At 36.4% G+C, this 15,768-nt stretch overlaps 1 protein-coding gene across 2 annotated transcripts in view; it reads right to left on the bottom strand.

The window, feature by feature from the left end:
- SNX2 (sorting nexin 2) overlaps nt 1-15,598 on the bottom strand; it is a 60,319-nt gene extending 44,721 nt beyond the window's left edge. For both annotated transcript variants that reach the window (XM_045838055.1, XM_045838056.1), the window contains exon 1: nt 15,447-15,598. In XM_045838055.1, the coding sequence (XP_045694011.1) occupies nt 15,447-15,554 (108 nt within the window). In that variant the 5' untranslated portion in view covers nt 15,555-15,598. The remainder of the gene's footprint in view (nt 1-15,446) is intronic.
- Nucleotides 15,599-15,768: the final 170 nt, after the last annotated feature.

The raw sequence follows: 15,768 nt of genomic DNA, 5'->3' as shown, positions 1-15,768 counted from the left end.
CTGTAAATCAATTAATGCAATACATTAACAAAACAAAGAATAAAAGCCATATGATCATCTCAACTTATGTAGAAAAAGCACAACAAAAGTCAACATCCTTTTATGACATAAATGCTCAACAAAGTTAATATAGGAGGAATATATCTACATATAATAAAGTCCATTTATGACAAACCCACAGCTAATATCATATCCAACAGTAAAAAGCTGAAAGCCTTCCTCTAACATGAGGAACAAGACAAAGATGCCCACTAAACGACACTTCTATTCAACATGTATCAAGTCCTAGCCACAGTATTCAGACAAGACAAAGAAATAAAAGGCATTCATATCAGGAAGAAAGAAGTAAAACTCATTATTTGCAGATGACATGATGGTATACACAGAACACTCTAGACTCCAAAATCTATTAGAATAAATGACCTCAGTAAAGTTGCAGACATAAAATACACCGAAATCTGTAGTGTTTCTATACACCAATAATGAACAATCAGAAAAAGAAATTAAGAAAGCAATCCAATTTACAATTGCATCAGACATTATGAAATACCTTGGAATAAATTTAACCAAAGAGGTGAAACATCTGTACTCTGAAAACTGTTAAGACACTGAAGAAAGAAACTGAACAAGATACAAATAAGTCGAACATACACCTTGCTCATGGATTGGAAGAGCTAATATCATTAAAATGTCCTTACTACCTGAAACAATACACAGATTCAATGCAATCCCTATTAAAATACCAATGCGTTCTTATCAGAATTAAAACTACTAATCCTCAAATTTATATGGAACCACAAAGGAACTGGAACAGCTAAAGAAAGCATAAGAGAAGACGAAGTGGGAGGTATCATCCTCCTTGATATCAAACTATACTACAAAGCTACAATATTATACTGGCATAAAAACAGATACACATAGATTAATGAAATAGAGTAGAAAGCCCAGAAATAATCCTCACTTATATAGTCAATCTATGACAAAGGAGGCAAGGACATGTAAAGGGTAAAGAGAGCCTCTTCAATAAGTGGTGGTTGCAAAACGGGATACACACACACACACATTGGGTTGGTCAAAAAGTTTAGTTTTTTTCCCAAAATGGCTCTAGTAATGCTTAGTTGTCTTTAACTTCATTCAACACAATTTGTTAGACTGTATTGTGACAGCTGTCATATGAGTGTGCACTTAAAAAAAGTTATCAAAATTGGTGAATTTTTGTGTTGTCATTTTAATACTGAAGATGGAAGAAAATAAGCAGCATTTTCAGCATATTATGCATTATTATTTCAAGAAAGGTAAAAACGCTGTTGAAATGCAAAAAAAAGATTTGTGCAATGTATGGAGAAGGTGTTGTGAGTGATCCAATGTGTCAAAAGTGGCTTGTGAACTTTCGTGCTGCAGGCTTCTTGCTGGATGATGCTCCATGGTTGGATAGGTACACCAGTTAGGTTGATAGCAATCAATCAAGACATAAATTGAGAATGATCAGCATTATACCATGTGGGAGGTAGCCAACATACTGAAATATCCAAATTAATCAAGTTACTGGTGAAAATGAAAAATGTGTCTTTTACAAAAAAACTAAATGGACTTTTTGGCCAACCCAATATAAAACAACAACAACAAAATGAGACCACTTTCTTACACCATGTACAAAAATAAACTCAAAACTGATTAAAGATCTGAATGTTAGACCTGAGATTATAAAACTCCTAAGAGAAAACACTGACAGTAAACTGACACAATTTGTAGCAATATCTCTTTGGATATATCTCCTCAAGCAAAGGAATCAAAAGAAAAAATAAACAAATGGGACTACATCAAACTAAAGTTTTTGCACAGTGAAAGATATCATTAACAAAACAAAAAGACAACCTACTGAATGGAAGAAAATATCCATAAATGATATACCCAATAAAGGGTTAATATCTAAAATATATAAGGAACTCACACAAAATACCCCCCCCAAAAAAAAGAAAGAAAAGAAAAAAGAAAAGAAAAACCAAAAAGTCCAATTAAAAATTTGGCAGAGGACCTAGACAGACATTTCTCCCAAGAGGACATACAGATGACCAACAGACATGAAAAGATATTCAACATTACTAACAGGGAATTGCAAGTTAAAACCACAATTTGATGTCACTTCACACCTGTCAGAATAAATCAACCAATAAAAAGTGCTGGTAAGGATGTGGAGGAAAGGGAACACTTGTAAATTGTCCATGAGATTGTAAATTTGTGAAGCAACTATGGACAACTATGGAGAATCCTCAAAAAATCAGAAGTCAATTTTTCTGCCTCTGTTATGCAACATGGATATTTTCTAATGATTTATCTTCAAGTTCACTGACTTTTATCTCAAGAACCTAAAGGTTCTAAAGGCCTAAAGGGCCTAAAATTACACCCTTCTTGTAAGCTAGTAAAAAAACTTGTTTTATGGTGACTGGAAGACATGATACAGAACTTTACTACAAAGCACGACAAGCAGAATGAGTGTCACGTTTGCAACAATTTCCCTTGCCCTTCCCTTGCCAGGGTGGCCACTTGCCAGGGTGGCAAGACGGAGGGCCCAGGCTGATACTGCACTGCTTTGGTTGTGTCACAGCTGAGGAACCCAAGTTTAGAGAACCCAAATCACTTATAATAGGCAATAAATCTGCCTATTTTTCGCTCCAAAGGAGACATTATCTTTATTATACTAGATAGTACACAAACCTGGTCTTGCTTGGGAAAAGAGACACTTTTCTTTCTTCTAAGGCTGTTTCCCAGAAACATGGGCTTCTCTGAGAGTTTTAGCTGCCTGCACTGTCACACACTTTTGCTCAGCTTGGATCACCCTTGCAGAAAAGCAATAAAAGAAGGCAGAGAAAAATACTAATAAGAATTTCTGTTATCTATTCTTTAGACTACTGGGTTTTCTTTTTTTGGTTCTGCTGGACAGAATAGTAGATGTTCTCTTGGGGGTTTTATTTTTATTCCCCCACTGATGTCATTTTTAACATAATACATGACAGGCATATAACTCTGAGATATATTTGTGATATTTAAGGAGATCACTTCAGGAGATACAGGATTTAGGTGCTACCTGGAGCCATTTACATTTACCATAATCACAATTCAGCTGAGCTTTTTTTGTTTGTTTGTTTGTTTGCTTGTTTAATTCTCATACTACCACCCCCTTCCCTTTGGCAACCATCAGCTAGTTCAATTTTGTTCTGTTACTCACTCATTTTTTTTTTTTAGATTCCACATATAAGTGAGACCATACAGTATTTGTCTTTCTTTGTCTGACTTATTTTACTTAGCATAATTACCCTTTAGGTCCATCCATGATGTCATAAATGAAAAGATTGCATTCTTTTTTATTGCTGAATAATATTCCAGTGTGTGTATGTTATTACATCTTCTTCATCCATTCATCTATTGATGGGCATACAGGTTGATTCCACACTTGACTATTACTAGTAATGCTGCAAACTATAACATAAAAGAAGGGAGGTAAATGGACCTATATCATTGTAAGGCTCAGCATTTAATTTGTAGAAATACAATATTCACTCTAGTTGGACTATAAATGGTTAGATATATATTGTAATGCCTAAAATAATAACTTTAAAATATATATTTATAGATAGGCAAAGGAGATAAAGTAAAACATCTACTAGATACATTAAAATGGAATACTAACAAACACTAAACTAATACAAAAGAAGGGAGAAAAGGGAAACTAGAAAAACAGTATACAAATAAAGTGGTAGATCTCATCCAACCTCACCAATAATTATAGTAAATGTAAACAGTCTAAACATACCAATTAGATGTGGCCAGACTGGATATAAAAATAACAATACATAAGAATACGCTGCCTATAAATAACCTACTTTACAGATGCAGATGAGAGCTGGAGTGCTACATTTGACTTCAGGTGAAGAAGACTTCAGAATAAGGAGTATTACCAACAATAATAATGTGATAAAAGGATCAATTTACCAAAAAAATTGTAACAATGCTAAATGTCTATGTGTTTAACAACAGAGCTTCAATAGACATGAAGTTAAAACTGATCTAAAAGAAAAAGGAAAACGGAAAACATTAAAATGTATGATTTTACTTGAAGATTTTAACTCTCTTCTCTCAGTAAATGACAGAACAGATAATAAGAAAAGACAGATACCTGTAAAATACTATCAACTAACTTGACTTGACAGTTATAGAACACTCCAACAATAACATTACACTATACACATTCTTTTCAAGTGTACAAAGAACAGGCACCATAATAAACCATACTCTGGGTCATAAGACAAGCCTTAATAAATTTAAAAGAACTGAAATCATAAAATAATGATCATAATCAAATTCAACTAAAAATCAGTAACAGAAAGTGACCCAGAAAACCCTCCAAATTTGGAAGTTAATACACTTCTAACTAAACCATATGTCAAATAGGAAGTCACAAGGGAAACTAGAAAATAGTTTAAACTGAATGAAAAGAAAAATATCAAAAATTTTGGGATGTAATTAAAGTGGTAAAAAAGTGGTCTCAAATCAAAAATCTGACTCTTTGAAAAGATTCCAATAAAATGACAAACCTTTACCAAGATTAAAATAAATGAATAAATAAAGAAGCAAGCAAAGACACAAATTACCAATATCAGTAATGACAAGGGACATGAATCACCCACAGATCCCACCGACATGGTAAGGGAGTATTATGAAAAAATCTATGCCCCCAAATTTCTCAATTTTTAATGGACAAATTCCTTGAAAGACACATACTACACCAAAATTCACCAAGAAGTCCTCTATCTATTAAAGGTACTGAATTTATAATCAAAAGTCTTCCAACAAACAAAACTACATGTTAAGATGACTCCTCTAGTGAGCTCTATCATTTAAAGAAGACATAAAACTAACTTCAACTCCTTCAAGAATATATAAGAGGAATAAAACAACTGAATTCATTTAATGAGGTCAGCACTAGTGATACCAATATCAAGAAAACACATGACAAATAGGAGAAAACAGTGCAAATATCTGTCACGACCATGTATACAAGAGCCTAAACAAAAAAATAGCAAACTGAATCCAGATGTGTGTGTATATATATATACACACATATAAATATATACACACATACATACAAACAAAATTATGACTATGCGTAGTTTATCCTGGGAATGTGGGTTTATTCAACAACTGAATTCAATGTAATCCACTTTATCAAAAAACTAAAGAAAACTTGTCCTGGCCAGTGTGGTTCAGTTGATTAGACGTCATCCCATAAAATGAAAGGTCGTGGGTTCAATTCCCAGTCAGGGCACATGCCTAGGCTGTGGGTTAGGTCTCCAGTCGGTGTGCATGCAGGAGGCAATTGATAGATGTTTCTCTCTCACATTGATGTTTCTTCCCCTCTCTTTTTCTATCCCTTTCCCAAATAAATAAATAAAGCAAGCATGCATGTCCTAGGGTGAGGATAAAAAAATACCTAAAGAAAAAACTATATGACCATCTTATTAGATGCAAAAAAGCATTTGCCAAAATCAACATCCATTCATGGATACAAAATTTCAGAAAACTAGGAATAGAAGGGATCTCCTTTAACACCTACAAAGACAATTAATGAATAACTTAGTATTTAAGCAAGAAAAAATGAGTATGTTCCTCCTATAACCAGGAAAGGTGAAAGGATATCCAGACTCACTGCTTCTATTCAATATAATACTGGTGGCCCTAGTTAGTGCTTTAAGGCAAGATTTTTAAAAAGGCATAAAGAAGGAAGGAAGGAAGGAAGGAATGCAGGGAGGGAGGGAAGGAGGGAGGGAATAAACTCTAATCACAGATAACATGATTATCTACCCAGAAAAACCCCAAGGACGCTATAAAAAACCTAGTAGAACTAATGAGTGCTTAGCACAGTTGCAGGAAATGGGGTCAATATGCCACCCATGAGCAAATGTAGAAAGAAATAAAAGTATCATAAACCCATGGAACACAGAGGTATAAACTAAGAACATACATGCTAGATCTGTATGCAGAGAACTATATACACTGATGAAAATCAAGTAAGATATATAGAGATGAAGAAAAATAGTATTCTTATGGCTTAAAGGCTCGATATTGTTAATGTTAATTCTCCCTAAACTAATAAATGGCAGAAATTAATAAACTGATTATAAAATTCTATGGCAAGGCAAAAAAACTGTAATAGTCAAGACAATTTTGAAAAGAAGGGTCAGTGGATTCACACTACTTGATTTCAAGACTAAGTCACAGTAATCAAGGTAGCCTAAAACTGGCAAAAGGACGGTCAATAGATCAATGCACAGAATAGAGTCCAGAAATAGACCCACACATATATGCTCAATTGATTTTTGACGAAGAGGCAAAACCAATCCAATGGAGAAACTTTCTGAGTCTCAGTGCTTCTTTAACTTAGCATAAAGCACCTGAGATTCAACAATGTTGTTGGGTGTATTCCAAAATACTATCAACCAACTTGATGTGACATTTATAGAACATTCCACCCAATATCAGACTATGTATTCTTTTCAAATGCACATATAGTATTTACCATGACAGAACATATTCTGAGTCATAAAATAAACCTTAAGCATGATTACCTCTCAACAAATGGTGGTGGAACAACTGTATATCTACCTGCAAAAATAATGAATCTCAACTCTTACGAAAACTAACTCAAGATGAATCCCAGTCCTATATGTACAATCTAAAACTATAAAACTTCTAGAGGAAAACATAAGCAAGCCCTTGTGACCCTGGGTTAATGTTAGCAGAGGATTTCATATGTGACATATAAAGTACTATCAAAAAAGAAAGGATAACTTGAACTTCACCAAAATAACAAACTTTGTTCTGTGAAAGATACTGTTATTAGCATAAAAAGACAAGCCACAGGCTGGGAAAAAAATATCTGCCATGGTATTTCTATTTCGAATACATAAAAATTTCTCAAAACTCAATGAGGAAACCCAATTTTTAAAATGTGCAAAAGATGTGGAAAGACATCACCAGAGAAGATAATTTTCAGGGGGTGAATATATACACGAAAAGATGTTGGGGACCGCTTTGGGTGGTATCAAAGACTGTAGCCCTGCATGAGCAAGGCCTTGAAAGAGGCCCGTAAGTCTTGACCTGAACACCAGGAATGCTGGAGGCAGGCGTAACCTGATACTAGCCTTGAGGGTTCCCATGGGAGTTCAGGCCTAAAGAATGTATTATACCCCTTGAGGCTTGCTTTGCTCAGCCTTGTTGCCACGAATCAGATATCTAAATCCAAAGCAGGAGTGAACTCCTAATCTCACGAACCAAACCTCGCCTTAACCCCCTCAGGCGCCAGCATATCTAACAGACCCTGACCTGAGGCAGATCTCTGTGTTTCCTCAATTGTTATCTATAGATAATGTCTGTTTTCTATAACTATGGCCTTTAGACATTGATTGATGAGCTCTGCATACATATGTATACCCCTGAGCATAATGATCCCAATAAAAGCCGTGTAAGAGAAGGGCTCAGGGCATTCTCCACTAGAGGGAATCGCTGCCACCCCCTTTCCCACCAGAACAACAGATTGTGTCCAGAATGACTTACTTCTCAGCCCTGGCAGCCAGGAGAGTTCCGCTGGATGGGGCATTCCACAAAAAGATACTCAGCATGCTTAATCATCAGAGAACACGTATTAAAACTACAATGAGATAAACACTACACACTGACTAGAATGGTTCAAAAAATCAGTGGTGTGCTGGCAGATGTTTAGCAACCAGATTTCAGGAAGAGAAGACCCTGATTTTTAGCTTTGGCTGACTTCTGTGGTGTAAACATGTCCACTGTGCCTGATTACCCCTCACTTGTGAAGTTTGGAAAATATATACTTTCCCCCAGACAGATAGATACAATAGACATAATCTTCAACAGCATAGGAAAACAGTAAAATGTAGTAAAGGAATTAGGAAGTGACAAGTTTAAAGTATTTATTACCTTTGCTTTTAATGTAATTTAATTATAAATGTATATACTTTAATTTTTAACAATGTCTGTATTTACTAACCAGTTTACAAAATTACTGAAAATTAAACAATCATCTTTTGAATCTGTATAAACTAGCCTCAAGCTCACCACTACTTAAAATAAAAAAGTTATACTAACAAGTGCTGACAAGGATGCAGAACAATTAGACTTCTCATTCATTGTTGACTGCAAAATGATACAGCTGCTGTGGAAAAGAGTTTGTGGAAAAATTATAAAATTTTAATTATAAAATGATAAGATTTCAGAGATCAAATGAATGCATACCTAACCAGAGTCTAAAATAGACATATCTAGCTTCATACAAGGTTTCATGGGCTAGCTTACACGAAAATAACTTTTATCACATCAGGGAATACAGTAATATGCTTTTTTCTCAATGCATCATGCATTTCTTTTCATGAAACCACAATCAATTCTCAAAACACTATCCTATTGAATACAAGTAATATTATACCACAGCCATTAACTCATGGGACTAAAAGCAAATGACTTCACCTCCCTGAACCTTATCTCCATGGAACCTTTTTGAGAGAAACATTGGCAGTTTCTTATAAGTTATATACATATTAACCATACAACCCAGTACTCCTACCCTAAGTATATACACAAAAGAAATGGAAGCTGTGTTCATAAAAAGCCTGTACATAAATGTTCGTATTGGTTGGTTTTACTCATTAATGCCCCAAACTGGAAACAACAGAAATGTCCTTCAACAACAAACTGTGATATGTATATACAATTTATTCAATAAAAAAATAAATGAACTATTGATATATGCAATAACATTGATAAATCTCAGATGCTTTATGTCAAGTTACAGAAACTAGACTCAAGAAGTTTCACACTGTATGATTATTCCATTTACATGACATTCTGGAAAAGTCAAAACTATAGGGGGAAAAATGATCAGTGGTTATCAGATGCTAGGAGTGGAAGGGGTTAACTACATTAGAGAATTTTGGGGGGTGTGGGGGAATATGGAAGTGTTCCATATCTTGACTGAGGTGATAGTGAACTTTATTAAATTAAGGTAAATTTCATCTCAGCTAAAAACTATCATCACAGGAGGAGAAAACCCACAAGAGTTCAATTTCACAGGAATGTGTGCATTTGTAAAATTAACATTAAAGAATAATTTCAGCCCTGACCGGGTAGCTCAGGTTGCTTAGAATCTTTCTGATATGTCAAGGTTGCAGGTTTTATCTCCTCTCCAGTTAAGGCACATACAAGAAGCAACCAATGAATGAAGAAATTAATAACAAATCAATGTTTTTCTTTCTCTCTCTCCTTACCTCTCTCTTCAAAATCAATTAAAAATAAAGAATAACTTTATTCTTTTAAAGAAAAAAATTTGCAAAAGAATTGAGCATCTGTGCCTCATGCAACTTCACAAAACATTTTTTATAGGCACTAAATGTAATTCATTCTAAAGTTTTTAAATGTAATGGTTTCAAAGGAAAGGGATCAACAAAAATCAAACCTCTTCATAAATCTCCATGCTGCTGCCTTTAAATACCTGTACACAAAATGTTTATTTTTCTCTGAAACATCTGTAATTCACAATAAAATTAAAAAAAAATACATTTCAAGTTTAAGACCTATCTAAGATTAGAAAACACAATTAAGAAAACAGCCCTGGCTGGCATAGCTCAGTGGATTGAGCGCAGGCTGCAAACCAAAGCATCGCAGGTTCGATTCCCAGTCAGGGCACATGTCTGGGTTGCAGGCCAGGTCCCCAGCAACCACACATTGATGTTTCTCTCTCTCTCTTTCTCCCTCCCTTCCCTCTCTAAAAATGAATAAATAAAATCTTAAAAAACAAACAAACAACAAATTACACCCTGTTGCAGTGGGACAACAGATATTACATTTTAGTTCCTCTTTATCAAGCTAGAGTCTCTACTTACTCTTAATGTTATCCATTTTCAGGGTTCCAAAGATCATCTCGATGCACTTAAGTCACTCCAGTCTTCTCTAGTATTTCTGTATACTATGCATACTTTATGCATGCTTCACGTATCACCTGGTACTACATGTATCACCTGGTACTACAGGTTTTTGGTCACACAGCTACATCTATATATCGACTCCTATTGAGGGCAGGGACTATATTTCCACACAGCGTCTGGTTTAGTGTTATTCAGTAAATTTATGGCAGACTCCAAATCTACTTCTCCAGCTCATCCAGCATTTTCTAGCTATCTAATGTTACCTTCATTAGTGTATTATAATCCCAAATGAAATAAACTCATAATTTCTTCTCCTAAAAATCACCTGAAGGACTATAAATCCTAAAATGTCTACCCTTTACTCTGCTATTGCATCAATTTCCTTTTCTCCTTTTTTATTTTTACTTTCTTCTTGAGGCCTTTAACCTCACACTAAAATATCTTCCATCTAATCAACCTAACAATTATAACTCCCACTCAAATTTATCCCTTGGACTTCTGGCATATTAATATTCCCAGGTGATTTTGTTACTGTCACACAAACCTTACACAGCTTTCACCCACCCACACAACAAATTCCAAATCCCTTTAAAATCTTACCACATAGAAAACCTGTGATATCCTACAGTCAGCATTCTGAATTACTCATGGTTCCCTAGAGTATGGACTAAACCTTAAGTGATCCTTGCCATTCTCCCTCTTTGAAATTTCATTCTACCCTTCAAGCTCTCTCTTAAATATCACATCCTCACTGAGTGTTTCTCAGCCAACAAAAACATTCACTGTTCACCTACTCTGTGGCAATAACAATAAGAATCTCTGCATTTCACTGGTATTTTCAGTGAAAACTGGTTGTGTTTCCAGGTCATATAATCCCAGTCCATCTATATCAGATTTATGTATGCCTCCTTCTTCTCCACTGGAGATTTTTGTCCTCAAAGACTTGAAGTATCTTGCTGATATGTGCATTCCCATGATCACCTAAACAGTAGCACAGAGTATATACTCAAGTATTTACTGAAGTGAACTAAGTATGGTATCTTCAGAGTATTTACAGCATGGGATTACATGATGGGAAAGTAATTCTAAGACCTCTGAGTCTCCAAACTGGAAATTTCACTTGAAATGCTCTATAAACTCTATCATGTGAAAGGAAGCCGTGGTCCTCATCTTAACTTCAGCTGTCCCTTAGATCTGAGTGTTAGTATAAGAACCAGGTGTAAACATCTATAGTCAACTGATTTTGGACAAGGGTGCCAAGACCATTCAATGGGGAAACAACAATCTTTTCAACAAATGGTGCTGAGACAACTGGATTGCCACATGCAAAAGAATGAGGTTAGATCCTTACTTCTTACCATATATAAAAATTAATTCAAAACAGATTAAAGACCTAAATGTAAGAGCCAAAACTATTAAATTCTTAGAAGAAAACGTGATCTTGGATTTGGCAAAGGATTCTTATATAGGACACTGAAAGCATGAGCAACAAAATAAAAAAGGGGACTTGACTGAAGTTTTTGTGCTTCGAAGACCATCATAAATAAAAGACAACCCACAGAATAGGAGAAAATGTCTGCAAATCATGTTATCTGTTTAAAAAAAAAACTTGTATCTAGACTATATAAAGAATTCTTACAACTCAATAACAACCCAGTTAAAAATTAGCAAAGGATCTAAACAGAAATTTCTCCAAAGAAGATACACATAGGGCCAGTACACACAAGAAAAGACATATGACATCATGAGTCATCAGGAAAATGTAATCAAAACCATACTAAGAAACCACTTCATACTCATTAAAATAGAATAAAAAACATAAGAACAAGTGTGGTGAGGATGTGGAGAAACTGCTACCCTCACATACGGCTGGTAGAAATGTAAAATGACGTGGCCACTTCGACAAACCAGTCCGGCAATTCTTCAAATGATTAAATGTGGAGTTACCTCATGACCCAGTAATTCTTTTTGTTCATGAATGTTTATTGCAGCATTATTTGTAATAGCCAAAATGTGTAAACAACCCAAATGTCCATCAACTGACAAATGGACAAACAAAAAGTGGTACAGCCACATAGTAGAATATTATTTAGGCATAAAAAAGAATTAAGGAGTCTTTGAAAACATTATGCTCCATGAAAAAAGTCAGTCACTAAAGACTACATACTATATGATTTCATTCATACAAAGTCCAGAGTAGGGAAGACTATAGAGACAGAAAAGAAGATAGTGGTAGCTTAAGGTTGGGATCAGAGGGGTTTGAGGAATGGGAGCAGGAGGTAATAGTTAAGGGTATGGGTTTTTTTAATTTATTTTCTTTAGTGATGAAAATGGTCTAAAACAATTATGATGATGATGGCATATATCTGTGAATGTACTAAAATCCATTAAATTGCACATACTAAATGGATACATTGTATGGTATATGAATTGTATCTCAACAAAGCTACTTTTAAAGATTATATTTATTTATGATTTAGAGAGAGGGGAAGGGAGGGAGAAAGGGAGGGAAATAAACATCAATGTGGGGAGAAACATTGATCAGTTGTATATACCCTGACCAGGAAATGAACCCAAAACCCAGGCAAATACCCTAACTGGAATTGAACTGGTGACCTTCTACTTTGTAGAACCACACCCAACCAACTGAACCACACTGGTCAGGGATATCAACAAAGCTGGTTTTTAAAAAAAGTGCAGGCATTTGATATAAATTTCCTGAGTTTATTATTTTTCAGGTGCTGTCTTATCACTACATGCCTCTTTAGGATAAGTACCTTTTAAGCTTAGGGTTGTATCTTTTAAGGAAAAGAGAATACTTCTAAACAATGTAAAGCTTTGCTTCTCAGGTATCAAAGAAGAAGATGGCTTTTGTCAGTCCCTCCCCCATTCCCTTCTGTGCCTCCGATGTTGGCCTCCCATCACTTCGTTCCATAATCACAACAGAAACATGCACTGGGGTTTTATTATGCCTTATTTACTGAATACAGCTTTATGTGACTGTTCTTAAATTTTGAAAGGAAAGGAGCTTAATATTGAGTTTAAAATATAGGGTTCATATACACTAAATTGTACAGTCACTGCAAATTTAACAATTATGACATAAAAGTTGTCTATAGTTTGATTTTCACTTATATGGATTTCAATTGATTTTTTTCCCATCAAATGCCTTTACAGAAGTTTCTACATGAACAATATAATTTAAAAAATCCTAACTTATGTTTTTAAAATTGAAAATCACTAATTTATATGTCTTACTTTCAATTTACAGCTAGATGATAACTATTTTCTTAGGTAACAACTATTTGAAGTAGATGATCTGGATCACAATCACCAGGAATTTTGTCACTAACTAACTCATTGTTGTCTATAAACCAGAAGCAATGTAATTAAGGACAGTTGGTTAAAAATGTAGAATACTAGGCTCATTCCAGTCCTACAGAATCAGAATTTGCACTTCAGTAAGATCCCTAAGTAACTTGTGTATAAAGTTTGAAAAGCACCGACCCAGAGCATTTATTAAACATGCAGATTCCAATGAGGCAAAGGCATGTGCATTTCAAACAAGTATCCTATGGTTTCTGCTGCACACTGAAATATAAGAACTGTTTACAAGAAAAGTGAAGTATTGAAAGAACATCCCTTTAGGGATATTTTGGTATATCAAGAAATACTGTTATCTAGCATTTCCCGTATAGAAGAGCGCAAAAAAAAAATCTATACTCCCTTACAATTAATAACCTGAATCAGTCTACGAAATAAGGGATTTAGATGAACAATCAAAACCAACTTTATTTACAGCTTTCACAATGCACTAACCAAGATAAATGTACTCATACTCAAATTCTGTAGATATTTACTGGAAAAAAGTCAAATACCTTATTAAAAAGTTCCATCCAAATGGAAACATATTATAATTCCTTTTACTGAACTCCAAAACATGTCAACTAAACAGAATGATGAGTTCACAGTACTCTAGTTTACACTAGGTCACTGAATTTTCTACTGAACCTTGCTAGTGGAAAACCTCTGTTGCCCTCGAAAGCAATACAGGGCCTAGGATCCCACAGACATTAACTTTCAATACAGTGGCTGAATAGTTGTATAAAGGGCCAAAAGGATACTAACCCCCAAAGGTAATTTGTTCTGTACGATCATTTTTACTAATTCTTAGGAGATGCTGGTTTTGACAACCCAGCAAACATTTACTAAATGCAAATGTTCAAGGTTTTGTGTACAACACAATGATGAAGGCACTATCCTCAGCCTGGGCAAGCACGTGATCTGAGGGGAGGTAGGGTTTGGCCAACATCTGCAAATACAATTAGCAGAACGTGATCAGTGCTGAAAATGTTTCCCATAAGTTAGTTCCCAGTTGCAGATAACTGAACTTCAAATAACAGATATTTTACAGTAATTTCCAACTGATTTGATGCAGAGCTGAACAAGCCAAGAAAGCTTATTCACAAGCAGATTACAAGGAAGTAAAGCCTGAGGTAAACAAACAATCCTCTGGAAAGCATGCTTACATTTTACTACATACACACACACTTAAAACTGGACAATGAGGTGTACGTGCTTTCTTCAAATGCAAAGACACTAAACATGAACTGGATGCAGGAGACCCAATACAGTTAAGTTCATAGAGGGTGTTTCCTTTGACAAAAACAGGAACTCTCAATTTCAGAGATCGCTGACCATGCGAGAAAAGAGGAAAAGGGAGTGAGGGCCTGTTTTTACTTGTCCCCTGGTAACTTAAAAAAACACACACACACACAACAGTTTCCTGGACTACTTCTTCCCTACAACTTTATGTTTTACAAATACTATGATCCTTTAAAAAAAATCTAGGACTAAAGAAGACAACAAAATCGGTCAAATGAATTTACCTACTTAATAATTCAAAAAAGAGGCACCACCTTCAAGGGGAACTGGCACTGCGTGAAAGGCCATGACTGGGGAACGTGCACCCACGGACTCCCTCCAGACGTTGGGTCACTTAGCGCTCACTTCACTGCTCTCCCCTCTCAGGGGCACATCATCCCTAGGGGAGGGAAAAGCAAGCACCTTTCCAAACAGGCTGCACAGGGAAGAGTGATGAGGTTTACTCAGACCCAGGACAAAACCTTCTCTGGTCTAGAAGAGGTGCAAGTGACACCTACGAAGGCCAGTGTAACAGGAAAAGGACACAGCGAGCTCTGTCAGATCCCTGCTCCTCTGGGGATATGGTCAGAGCCCGGGCCGTCGGCTGCTCTGAGGAGGCCTAGCCACCCAGGCCAACTCCAGCCCACTGACAGGTGCCCCAGGTGGGGTCCGTGTCACAGGTGTCTTCCCGATTAGGTCCTTGCAAACCCAAGGGGGTGGGGAGGGGTAAACCAGGGCAGGGAAAAGCCACCTAAAAGGTAAGACGCAAGGTAGAATGCCGCACACACGGTGACGCGGTCTCACCTCTAGGGTGGAAACAGTGCTGGTGAAAAGGTCTTCTCCCTCCTCCTGCTCTTCGAAGTCGCTGGGCTTCCCGTCCCCCAGCGGAGGAGGCTCCCTCTCAGCCGCCATCTTCGCTTGCCCAGACGACTGCGCGAGCGGCCTCGCGGACCTGTCACGTGAGCACTCAAGATCTGGAAGCAGGCGGCGCGCTGGCCGCCCGGCTCCCCCGCCTCCCTAGCCGGCCTCTCGTGGCCCCGCCTCCAGCCTCGTGATGCACCTCCCGGAGCTCCTGGAGCTCACCCCCAAGCGTTTGCCTATTCCCACCTCCGCGTCTGGGTTTAGG

Source organism: Phyllostomus hastatus, unplaced genomic scaffold, assembly GCF_019186645.2.
Source record: "Phyllostomus hastatus isolate PE091 unplaced genomic scaffold, TTU_PhHast_1.1 phas_contig_254, whole genome shotgun sequence".
Classification (NCBI taxonomy): Eukaryota; Metazoa; Chordata; class Mammalia; order Chiroptera; family Phyllostomidae; genus Phyllostomus; species Phyllostomus hastatus.
This window is presented reverse-complemented; position numbering and strand designations above follow the sequence as displayed.